The sequence below is a fragment of the Diuraphis noxia genome, unplaced genomic scaffold, assembly GCF_037042655.1.
Source record: "Diuraphis noxia isolate RWA-SAM2 unplaced genomic scaffold, SU_Dnox_SAM2 contig0002, whole genome shotgun sequence".
NCBI lineage: Eukaryota > Metazoa > Arthropoda > Insecta > Hemiptera > Aphididae > Diuraphis > Diuraphis noxia.
Window position 1 is genome coordinate 64294801 of NW_028301712.1, and position 13379 is coordinate 64308179.

Consider the following 13379-nt stretch of genomic DNA (forward strand, 5'->3'; position numbering starts at 1 on the left):
CAAGATTGACGTAGCTAATACTATATAATGCCCAGCGGCTATCTGCGGGATACGTTTGTCTAAAAATCAAATTAACCCGAGATTAAATCGCGAAAAACCATATTTAGAAGTCAGCGATCAACCGGTGTTTCGCGAGGAATGTAAATATGTACCTACTCATACAGTCATACACGTCAGAATGCACTGTAAAATACATAGGTAGTAAGAGTGGTCCACCGCGACATGCGCCATTCTTCAATCTGAACATTGGAGGCGTTTTATTACGACAAGTACTATACGTATAGGTAATTGTACATCATGTACCATATTAATCTATAACACTGCAAGGTGTTCCCTAAAGAGCACAGTTGTAACAAGATACTTAAAAACAGTATATACCTAGGTATAAGATACGAAACGCTGATTAAGAAAGTGATATGTAAATATAGATATTGTTAGTCATAACATTGTAGATACGCACGTCATACGAATAGTACAATATTAATGTTTTCTGATGTTTAACAAAAACGGAGTAGGCACCTGTAATAATTATTCTGTAACCAATCACTTGTCAATAATATTTGCACGAATCTTGCAGCAAGATATTATGATTTCAATGATATTTTTAAAACTACAATTATATTCACGGTACTTATATGGAATGTATTCAATATGCATTCAATTGAATTATTATTATTTCGTATCAGTCGTATCACTACTACGGAACCTATATACAAAATAAAGATAAAAGATAAAATATTAAAGGATAAAAAGATGCATTCAATGCAGCGCCGCGTGGGTATAATTATTCAAATAACTATAATAATCAATCTTTCGTGATTTTGTCAGTAAAAAAAGCTTAGACGCAGTACCCAAATGTTGAAATGTCAGTAATCAGAATACCTATGTGCTATGCCTATATATGCGTTATAATTGCAACTGTGCAGCGATCGTAGATCATCACGGTCGTCGACAGTTTCGTTATATATATCATCAATAATAATAATGATAATAATTTCGCACCTGCAGTAGCAATAATGACAATATATAGAGTATAGACGGAACGTATAGACATGCAGTCGCGGGCACGCGTATTTTACAGCAGTTGTGTACCTATATACCTATATGAGGCGTACCTATAATACATTATATACATATGTATCTATAGGTATATACTGACAATATTAATAGTATTATACGGAATTATAATAATCATATATATTGACCACGGTATAGGATATAAAAAACCTCGTGTGGGCAGCGTGCCTTCGTGATGTCGCCGACGATCAGCAGAGGCTGTGTGGCGGCGGACGAACAGGCGAAATAATAATAATAATAATACAATAATAATATTATAACAATATTATATTATTATAGACATGACCCACCGCCCGAGCGTGGGGGAAACGGCCACGGAGCGGCGGTGGCAGCGGCGATTGCGAATGTTCTAAAAATCGTATTTTGTAGTTAGTCGCGTTATCTGCAGCGATTCGTTTATAACGATTTTCACTGCACAGTGAAATGACGATATTATAATAATATTACACTGCGATGGCTACATTTCGCTAAAAATGTTTACTATCATACTGTGTTTGTGTAACAATATTTTATTTTTGTAATATTATCAAAATATACCCGCAGCCCAGGCTCACCAGATCGGCTGTTTTTTTTGTTTTTAAATCGTTTTAATTTTTTTTACTCATAACTATATATTGTTAATATTATTTTACAAGCATGCGAGTTCGAGTATCGCAATACTTACCAAATTTGAATAGTCGTCCGCTGCCACTTTTCGACTGGAGACATTGATTGCAACATTAGATAATATTACTACATACCTACCTATAAGTAAGTTTTGTTTTATCAGGAAATGCATTGCTTAACCTAACTTATCCTAACGTTTCTGAACTACAATTTTTATTTTGCTTATAATATGCCTAACAACCAGCAAATACAAATTGTTATATAATACCGTTATATTTATATTATATTATATAAGTATTAAAATAATCAGACACATTACATATTAACTATATACCTTGTAAGTTATAGGTGAGTAAAACTAAGTAAAATATAATTCGTTCAGCTTGCGATGTTGAATTAGACAATTTACCAAATATGTTGTATTGATATCACACACCTAAAACTTTCGAATAAGTATATTAATATTAGTACTTGAGTGAAATCTTGTAAAATACAACATATAACTTACTGTAATAAGAGAAAATTTATGAAATTTAAAGATAAAGAGTTTAAATATAAAATACTATTGTTTAAAAATAATAGATAGTTTATAAAAACATTAATTTGGTCTCAAAATAAGTTAAGTTTTAGGTTTTGAGCGGAGCGACAATTGTATTGATTTTACAATGATATGTGTGTTATTATTTTTTTTATGGTGTGTTTGAAGAGAATTTTTCTAGTTTAAAAAGCCTAGATTTTCTACTTTAAAGGAGATTTTTGATAGTGACTTGGATTTTTTATGGCATTTATTTTAGAAACATTAATTAAAGTTCAAATTTTGACAAATTTAATATTAAATTTAATAATAATAACATTGTAAAAATATTAGATATTTATAATACAAGAAAAAACAGTTTTAGTTATTTTATTGCAATTCAAAAATATTTTTTTGTGGGAAATTAAAACTTTAACTTTTATATTATAGTATTTTATATAAAATGTTATTTTTAAATACAATGTTTTCGGCTAAAAATGAATATTCACTATATTATTAATAGTAAAACAATATTTATCAAATAATATATAATATATAAAATAAAAAATACTTAAACAGTAAAGCAAGTAAGCCCTCAGAATAATTGTTCGTATTGATAAATCATTGCTTTTAAATTTACCACATACATTACCTACAGTATTTTATGATGAGGTATATCTGACACCACCAATACTGTATAGCAGAGCCGTCCCTACTTTCCATCTTGTATATAAAATCACAAATAATTCATTAAATAAACAAATAATGATGTGTCTATGTCCTACGGATTGTATTTATAATTTTAGTATAAATCATGAATTCAAATACGTTTGATAATATTTCAATATCGATTTTAATAGTTTTGATTGATAGATAAAATAAATATGTTTTTTTAAACTTATTATTCATTTTGTTTGTTACCAAAATATGTTAATTTTAGTTACGTAAGAAATTTGGAACTCCTTTGAACATTATAAATAATAATATATTATATTATATTGTTTTAATATTGTCAGAGGTTCTTGTTTCAATAAAGCTAGGTAGTAAAATGGTTGAGTGTTTAATAGGTACATTCGAAATATAATATTATTGTAATTTATTTAAGATAATAAAAAATTCATTTTTTATATAATTAATTTAGTTCTTAACTATTTTTAAATATGTAAAATACGTTATATGTTGCAATGATTGTATCAAAAATAAAATATTCTTTTAACTTATTTAAATTTTCAAAAGTAAAATTAGACATAAAATTTCATGATAATATTTATACTCGTATTTCACCTTTTAATAAACATACACAATACACATTTATTTATGACATCTTTTTTTTTTTTTTTTTTAATAACCTTTTGAATGATATAATCTCAAAACATAGATTTATCTATCATAATATTTCGTTTTTATTTCATATTTAAACCGGTTAGCATGATTTCGACAAATAAGGAACTAAGATTCACCTTTAACATTTCATTGATCAATACCAAATTACCTAAATATTTAGAAGAAGAAGACTTTCGAATCTCAAAAGTAAAACCTATATTTATAATAGCTGATATAATAAAAGGGGTGTGTAATGAAATAATTTTACCTTTTTATATACCTGTAAATTTGAAGAATGTATGGTAATAATAATTATTATCTTCTTAGTATTCTTCCACTAGAATGTTCAACGTTGTATTTAGTATTTTTTTCTTGTATATATACTATACAAATAACTTAGTGATGGATAAACATTTTTATGCTAAAAGAAATAATATAATCTTAATTTAAAAAAAAAAACTATCATTAATCATGTATTCCATTGATATAATAATAATATATTTTACTATATAATTTTATCAACATTAAACTGTGTTGTTTTTGAGTCATCTAAATGTTTGTATTGCCATTATTTGTATGTCACAAACAGTTACCAAGTTTTAAAATATAAATTTACACGAACCATACATAAATAATTATAAATACAAATTTGATTTTAAAATGCCAGAATAGTATTTGACAGTTTTTTGATAACATCTAGGTTCCTATTATTATTTATTTAAGAACAACCACAGCAATAATTTCAATGAAATGAAATTTTTAAAACTATTCATTAGAGAAATAATTATAATTAAATGTTTGATATTGAATAGACACGTTTGAATGAATAAAACATTTTCTCATTTTAAATTTCAGTGGACATGAACAACAATAAAATCTACAGAAAACAAAATATAAAAGTCTCTAACATTTATATTTTTTGAGTTGAACATAACTACATTTCTTAGAGGAAAAATTGTTATTTTTCGTTTAAATATAGAAAATTCACGAAGTCCCATCAATGGATGGTCTCTTCTCTCATTCCCCCTGTCTGAATTGTTGTAAATAATTGTAATCATCAACCCGTCGTTGTTTTATTACATTATTATTTCGTCTTTTCTATATTATTCTATTCTATTATCATCACTTGTGCTTATTGTAAACCTTAAATTACAGATTGTACAATTCTCTCGTTTAAAAATAAAAATAAAAATATAGAAAATTGTCAAAATTAGAAATTAAAATTATAAACAGCTTAAAAAATTGCAGTTATGTGAACTATATATGTAATTAAATTGCTACAATCAACTAATGAAGAACTTACATTTTAAATTATAAGTAACTCAATACTTTGTATTATGTTTCAAGCTTTCTACCCAGAAAAAAAAAGACTTTTAGCATAGAAATAGTATAAATATTTTAAAAATTTCATTGAGTATAGGAGAAGATAATTTAATTAATCGTGTATTATTTTTCAAATTTTCGATGGATAATATTTTTTGATTTACAACATAATAACAAAAATATTTTACATTAAGTCGCAATTTTTTTAAAAGAATATTAGGCTCAAATCAACGAAATCCATCAAAATCATGAAAATATTTAAGTATGTAGATTACTTTGTAGTTGAAAATTCTTAAGATTTTATACCAGAGGTCCCTACACAGAATTAACACAAGATTCCTCATAACTCATAATTTTCCTTAATAGAATTTTAGAAAAAAATTTTGTGAAAAATCGCATATAAATATATTTTTCCAACAGGTTTTTCAAATGTAGGTATAATAACAATGATAAATCTTCATGACTTCAAAAACTTTTGATATATTTAGCTGCAATATGAAGAAATTATATGAAAAAGCATATCAAAATGTTAAACTTCTGAATTTGAGAAAAATATTTTTCAACATAAACCAAAAAATAAATGAAAAATCTGCTGTTTTTAAAAAGCCGAAATATACGAAAATATTTACTAAACATTCTAACTATTATGATTATTTATTTTTTAATTACATCAAAATAACAAAATCAAATTTCCCCTTGTACTTGTACCTATTACCTATTACATAAGTATTTCTGTTCTTCCAAAGTTTTATTTTGTTTTTCAGATTTTTGTGAAAAGTAATTAAAATGTTTTTACCCTCTTTTAAGTATCAACTGGTATCAAAAATTCCTCTCAAATAATAAAGATTGAAGCAATTTTACTGCTTTAAAAGGTGATGACTGACACACAAAAAAAACATACACCACGTCACTAAAAATCGAATACAATCATTGGTTTATTGCTCTGCTAAGAATCTAAAAAATATTAATCAACAAACAAGTAGTTATTTAAAAAAAAAAGTCTTTTACATAATAAAAAACATTTTCTTAAAAAAAGTGAAGCTCCCATCATTGATTGTATTATAAACAGATAAGCAATAATAGTTAATAAATATACTCGGTGGATAAAATTATGTTTATGTGGGTTGTCAATAATAGATGCCATTGTATTAATAGCGAGCAAATTATTTTTTCGGAATCACAATTTTTCATTTTCATTGCTCTTTATGGAGGGGTCAACGCATGTGGCTTCCAAAGCAATGCTGTTTCAATTAACCATAGTTATAATATGACCGTTGTCGGTTCAATTTTTCGGGTTGGGTTGAAAAAAACTTAATATGCTGCATAAAATACTATAGAACATGGTGTCCGGAGTAGAGTCATGTGACTCATTCACTCGTGATTTGGCCCTCATGATATAATGTTTCTATAGCGGGGTTTCTATACTATTTATATTCGTTTTTTAATAACAAAAAAATAACAAAATTGATTTTGTCATTAATTGGTTAACAATAAAAATTCTCGTTTTTCACAATCATTAAGAAAAGTACTTGCATTTTTCATTTGATTAACTAGATTCACTTTCCAATGCCAGAAACAATATCGATGTCAAAAATTGAACTATTTTCGCTGCTCCGAAAAGTAACAACAGAACAAAATATAAAAGCCACACACTACACAAATCAATCATACGGCACATCTGAATTGCCTACCAAAAAAATAATCATAAATTGGAATACTCAAATTGCATGCCATAATTGCCATCTATTAGATGCGTCTGTCAGAATTACATGCCGTGTACCCAAGTTTATTTATCATGCACTTGTGTGCACAACATAAACTTTATTTTTGATTTTTCTTATTTTTAAAAAAAAAACGGATAAATTGACTAATTAGTTTCTAGATTTAAATTTTTTATACATGAGTAAACATTGTAATATATTGGAGAAGGTGACACAGTTAATATAAATATCAAATAAAACGATTGTAGTGTAGGATATCAAGTCCAAGTGATTGTATTTTACTTAGCCTTTCAAAAAAAAAAAAATAATATTAAAAAATTTGGTGGAGTTTTTTTGATAATATACAATAATAAGAATAATAAAGATAATAATTCAATAGTTTATAATAATAGAATATGTGGCTTAGTGAGGCGCGATCGTACGCTCAATCTGCGGAAACGCACTGAGCGTACATACCAGCCGCAGTTGCTAGCTCCCGGATGGGTGACCACCTGGGATTTTTAGCAACATATCCTTGGCACACATACACAAACATGTGTTACATTTGTTACAACCCTACCAACTTAAAAAAAACCTTCAAACAAAATATGCAAAAAAATAACCCCTACCATACCACCCCACAACCACACACGGCCTATGTTTCCGCGGGTTACCCCTAATAAAAAATAATAGCAACAATAATAAAACTATATATTAAAATATATTTAAATCTATAAGCTAATGAGTTGTAACCAACATATAATGAGTTAATATTCATGTGTTTTCTTAAAAAATTTGAAAGTCGAAAATAAAATTTAAGTTGTGTACATGGTTACGTGATAAATAAACTTGTGGGTACACGGCATACTCCTCTAAGACATGCAATTCGGACATTTTTTTTTTTTTTTTGGCGTGGTGCAATTCGGATACAGTCCTATCATATTTGTTAAATCAATACATTCATCACTCGACTCAGAATCTCAAATAAATCTTAAACATTATTTAACAATTATCATTATTATTATTATAAGCATTTTAAATTTGTATAAAATATAGAACTGTTTATTTAATTTGTGATTACATTGAATAGGATACCTAATATCATAAAATTTATTTGTACAAAACATTTTATTTACTTTAATATTATTAGCAAGTAATATTTATTTCAGACATTTGACTCATAATTAATTTTTGAATTGAAATAATTTTTTTTATTTTTATTGAGAAATTACGCTCATGTATAATTGTATAAATTTTTTTATCAAAAAATTAATCAACAACATAATAGTAAAGTTGAGGCCTTAAAATTAAAATTACAGTACCTAGTTGGACTGTTATTGTTATTACTAATCAATTCGTAATAGGTATAATTTATTTAATATATTTTTAGATTATAAAATGGTATTGTTTCGGAGTAGAAATTCGGTACGAAACGAAGATGTTATACCAGATATATCAGCTCCAATACTGCTAAGAATGACAGCTATCAGAAACAGTATGCGCTCGGAACATCAATTTATTGGAGATAAACACAGCAGTCTTTATGGCGTACAACAAGGTAAATAGATTGCAACTTGTAACTATATAATCCTATTATGCATCCATTTTTTTTCGCATCATTTGAATTGATTTATCAATAAAATATGATTATTTAGTTGGAAAAATATAATAGTAAAAGTCCACAAACCAAACGCGTATTTCGTGTAAGCCGCATACGAGTGTCATGTGTCATATCTGGTATTTCATATTTTTTCTTTTTGTGCTTTTTCTTTGTATAGGCAGGTACTCGGAAATAAAATAACATGACAAAAAGACGACCGCGTTATTGTGGCCTTTACAAACGAATTTACCCTCTAAGTCGTGTGTGTTTTCTTTTACCCGCCAAGGTTGAAAACTGCGAAATATCACGTTTGTTATAATCATATGTGCGAGAAACCTTTCCACTTTGGATATAATGCTGCTCAAATAATATACATACCTTGATGAAGAGGGCGTTTGTATTTGAGCTTTCGGCGTTTTCAATGGAATGCCACGTGCCGCTAAAGGCGAATTTATTTGAACACAATTATTATGCTCTTTGTATACTCACTAGGTGTGCAATTGAATATGAATAGATCAAAAGATGAATAATAATATCGATGATAACTATTGAAATCTGGGTTTCATAATTGTTATATTTTTCAACATACAATGAATGTTGTAAAAATATAAATGTCCTTATGATATACAAATATTTATTATCAAACAATTATTTCGTTTCTGTAGAGTTCGTTATTTTGGATAAAAATCCTAATTTCCATTATATTGTTAACGATTGTGGATATTTGTTTATACTATTAAGTGTATATATACTGTAATAGGTATAGTTACATTTATTATATTATGATATATTACAGTTTACAACAATACAAATTACAACAACTACAGTATGAACTGTGAAGTACCTACATAACGACATTATTTGCTCGTGTCTGTTTTAATGATTATGCAATACAGTTTACAGTTTACAATACGCTTTGCAGTTAATTTAAAAAATAATATTTACAATTAGTTTACATAATTCTTACTAAATAATACTTGTTTACTATTTTATAACAGTGGTTATATATCTTGATTTTCCTAATTTTCAGTAGTACACTGTGCACAACTATATTTAGATTTTCTAATATAAATGACTATGAAGATGGAATTCTGAATTACAATTTTTATTTTATAGTACTATATGTCTTATACAATTTTGAATTTATACATTACAATGTTCATTACATGAAAAACAATTAATTATTGTCATTTTTAACACAACTAATACTAAATAAATAATATACAGTAGATACTAGATACTAATATTAACAAACAGTTCACCTCAGTAAAATATAAAAAAAAAATATATTTCCTTGATGGTATACTTTATAATTGAAAACCAAATGTTAAGTTAAAACCCAGCTAAATTGGTTAATCAAATTTATAATTTTATAATATAAAAATATGAAATCAGAATTTTTACATCAGAACAATGGAATTCAACTAATAAAATACGAAACCTAAAACATATTTTGATTTTTCTTTAAATAAATCCGATATAGTTGTATTATGGACTATTTGTTTTTTCTTTTTTTTATTACTTTTCGTTGTATATTTACTCAACATTAAGTTTCATCAATGGATGGCCACTTCACTCAAACCCCCTAACCCCTGTCTGAATTGAAGTAAATAATTGTAATTTGGCTGAGGGTGAGTTGCGGCCCGACCTTTCGTTTCCGGTGTTGGTGACCGGTGAATTCCGGCCCGATAATATTTTAGGTATAGGTTAGTTGCGGCCCGAATAATTATCATTACATTTGTACCTTACTTATATAATATATATTATACTATATACCTATTACCTATGTACCGTATAAACGAATAACGATAAACGAAATATTCAATACGTATGAGAAGTTATATTTTTGTATATAATATGATAAAGATAATATAGATCGTTTTATCGTATCATCTGCCATATATGACTTACATTATAAATGCTTTGATTTTTTTTGGGCATTATTATCATAATATATTACACCAATTATACTTTTATTTTTTTATTATTATTTATTATTTAATATAATGTCATAATATTAATATATTATATTATATTCAATAATTTTATGAATACTTTTATTTTCTTTACGACCAATATTAATATAAGTACGACAATTTATTCTAGAAAATACCTACATAATATTGTGATGTTTATATACATTTATATATAGACATATAGTATATAATATATATATATATATATATGTAATATATACATTATTGTATGGCCGCAATTCGTACGTACCTTTCATAAACCCGGGCCGCAACTCGTACTACGTACCTCTCATAAACCCGGGCCGCAACTTGTACGTTATTTAGGGTTTGGGCCGCAACTCACCAACACTGTGTAATTTAATTTAAGTCACTATTGTTTGTTACTTTATCCTATATTATTTTGTCTTTTCTATGTTAATTCTTTAATAACTTGTGTTTATTGTAAATCATTACTTTACAGATTGTACAATTTTCTAGATAAAAAAAAAAAAAAAATTACTCAAAAGAAATTATAGAAATGAACTAATTTATTTAAAATTAAATTAGCAAACAATAATATTTAAATACCTGCATTATGACGTATACAACGTAATTAATGTATTTCATAAAGTCAATATACAATAATTAATTAAAAAAGGTTATTTTTTGATAATCAAAAAGGTAGATTTAAGATGCATGTATAACTTAATCAAAATAATTTTAAACAATACCTAACTACTATTACACTCAAATACTTAAAACATTATTTACGTAACTATATATTAGTAGGTAGGTATAGATATTCATAAATTTTATGATATTTGCATACTAGTCTAGTATACAGTTAGTACATTTCAATTATCAATATAATACCTACAGAGAAATCATCAACTTTTATTGTAAAATGTAAATGTATATAATTTTGTTGAATTCATGACATATAGAAGAGTGGATCGTGACTGAAGAGTATGTAGAAGAGCTCTCTCCTAATTTAATTTATCTGTCAGTGCAATTCTCTATTAAACAGTATTTTAACATTCATAATAATTGTGTAGATATTAGAAATATATACCTTTTCGTAAATTTTAATTTTTTTTTTTTAAACATTCAATGTTCAATGGTCTGTCTATAAAAATATTTATGATGCCATTTAAAGCCTAAGTGATCAGACAGATTTTGCATCTACTTAGATTTTACAAATCTGTGTGTACACACTAAACTGTATGTCCAACTATACAATGAATTCAAAATTACGGTAGTTAACATGTGTCCCATTACGAGGAACCTGTGATCTGTGAATAATATACACAAATGACTGATGTGCGTCTTGCCTTGACGCGCCGTATTCAACTATACAAACCTTCCTCGTCGTTAAACAGGTGACGCGTTTCGTCAAGTATTAGCAGGGGCGGACTGGCCCAGTGGTTTACTGTCCTAGAGGACAGTGGGCCGCTGTCTTTGGATGGGTTTTGGGCCGATGCCTTGTAACTTACTGTTGTAAGTACAATTATATCGGTAGATAAGTAAATATTAAAATATAGTAATGCGACATAATATGATATGAGACATAGGCTACATAGCCACATACCTACGCGTAATTTGACGTAGTGTTTGGTATATTATGTGTAATAGTTATTATGATTTATAAGTTATAATAAGTCAGTAGAAATAGACAAAAAACTGTAAATATTAGAATATTTTACATTGTATAATAATAATAATAAGATAATCTATAAAGACAATGTCAACTTTTATATTGTATAACTATCATTTTGTAATTATAGGCTAATAATCCTAGTAATTGAAGCCTTTATGTTAATAAAAAAAAAAAAAAAAAAAAAAAAATAAGTCAGTATCGTTTCAAATCTCAAGCGTCTATCGATAAATCATTTCCTGGGAATAATAAACATATAGTTTTGCTAAAAATAGATTAACGTGGTATTATTATACGTTCATATTATCTGATATACTATCACAATTTTTCATTGGAATGGAACGAATTTAACATTAATTTGAAAAAAAATGGTAAGTGCAACTTTCAAATTAGTAAAATTGGTTACTAAATTAAATTTTATCCTAATTTAATTGTTTTAATATAATTTGTTTTTAACTAAAGGATGTAAACAATCATCAAAATCAAATTATGACCGTTCTAAATGTTTGATCTGTGTTCAAAAACTATTATACTCACTAAATATGCATTCTATTGCTCACTCAAATTTATATGCTGCATATGAATTTGTCTTAAGTTTATCAGTCAGTCAAGTTAACTGTGAACGTACATTTAGCACTAAAGATAATAAAAAATAGATTACGTTCGTCATTGAACCAAGAACAGAGGCTTTTATAATGATGTCAGGAGAAAAACTAGTTTTGGAAGAGGTTGATTTTCAAGATGTCTTGGAAATCATAAAAAATTCTTCATCGCTTTTATTAAAACTGTTATCATGATATTATAATATAGTTATTGAAATAAATAAATTATTTGTATTATATTTAACTAATTACCACTATAGTCAGAGACTCAGGGAGTAGGGCCGCTATTATATTTGGGATAGTAAGCCGGGCCCTACCCAGTCCGGCCCTGAGTATTAGGCTCAAAAATGTATAAGTTCACAGAAGAATTTCTATAACTCGAATCTTAAGAGAAAAAAATAAATGGCTGTAATCAATTTGCACCAAAATTGACCCAAAATGTAATATACAACATATATAATTTGCACCAAAATTAAAAACGATTATTTTTTCGATAGTACCAACTTACAATTTTCTATATCCTAATATAACTTTAGCTTAATTTTTATATATAAAATAACTGAACTTATACACATATTGTAGTAAGTTTTTATCACGGACAATCCTCATATTTTTACCTATAGTAAACAATTTTGATGAACATTTTCTCTGTATACAACTTCAATGAATTATATTTGTAGTTTTTGTTTTATATGCAAAATAAAAAATGGTGATTGTATTCTATAATATCTTCCCCGCCATTATTTTTAATTATCTTAACTTCCATACTTCAAGAAAAAAATTGAAAATGGCACTATAGGTACCTACAAAAATGTTACGTTAAATAAAATATTACGACGAAACGGCAACACTAAGCATATAGCTTAGTATTTGATCAAAATAATAAACTGATATACATTATATAAATATATATATAACGCGATTACGACCGATAATTGGACGTAAAACGTCAAAAATCAAAATATTACCAGATAAGGTGAAAAATCCCAAAAAATTATTATTGTCATACATATGTCCATCTATAG

At 26.8% G+C, this 13379-nt stretch overlaps 1 protein-coding gene across 2 annotated transcripts in view; it reads left to right on the forward strand.

The window, feature by feature from the left end:
- Positions 1-1491: 1491 nt before the first annotated feature.
- Positions 1492-13379, forward strand: part of LOC107170975 (uncharacterized) — a 50287-nt gene continuing 38399 nt past the window's right edge. For both annotated transcript variants that reach the window (XM_015521204.2, XM_089219031.1), the window contains exons 1-2: positions 1492-1827; positions 7934-8101. In XM_015521204.2, the coding sequence (XP_015376690.1) occupies positions 7942-8101 (160 nt within the window). In that variant the 5' untranslated portion in view covers positions 1492-1827; positions 7934-7941. The remainder of the gene's footprint in view (positions 1828-7933; positions 8102-13379) is intronic.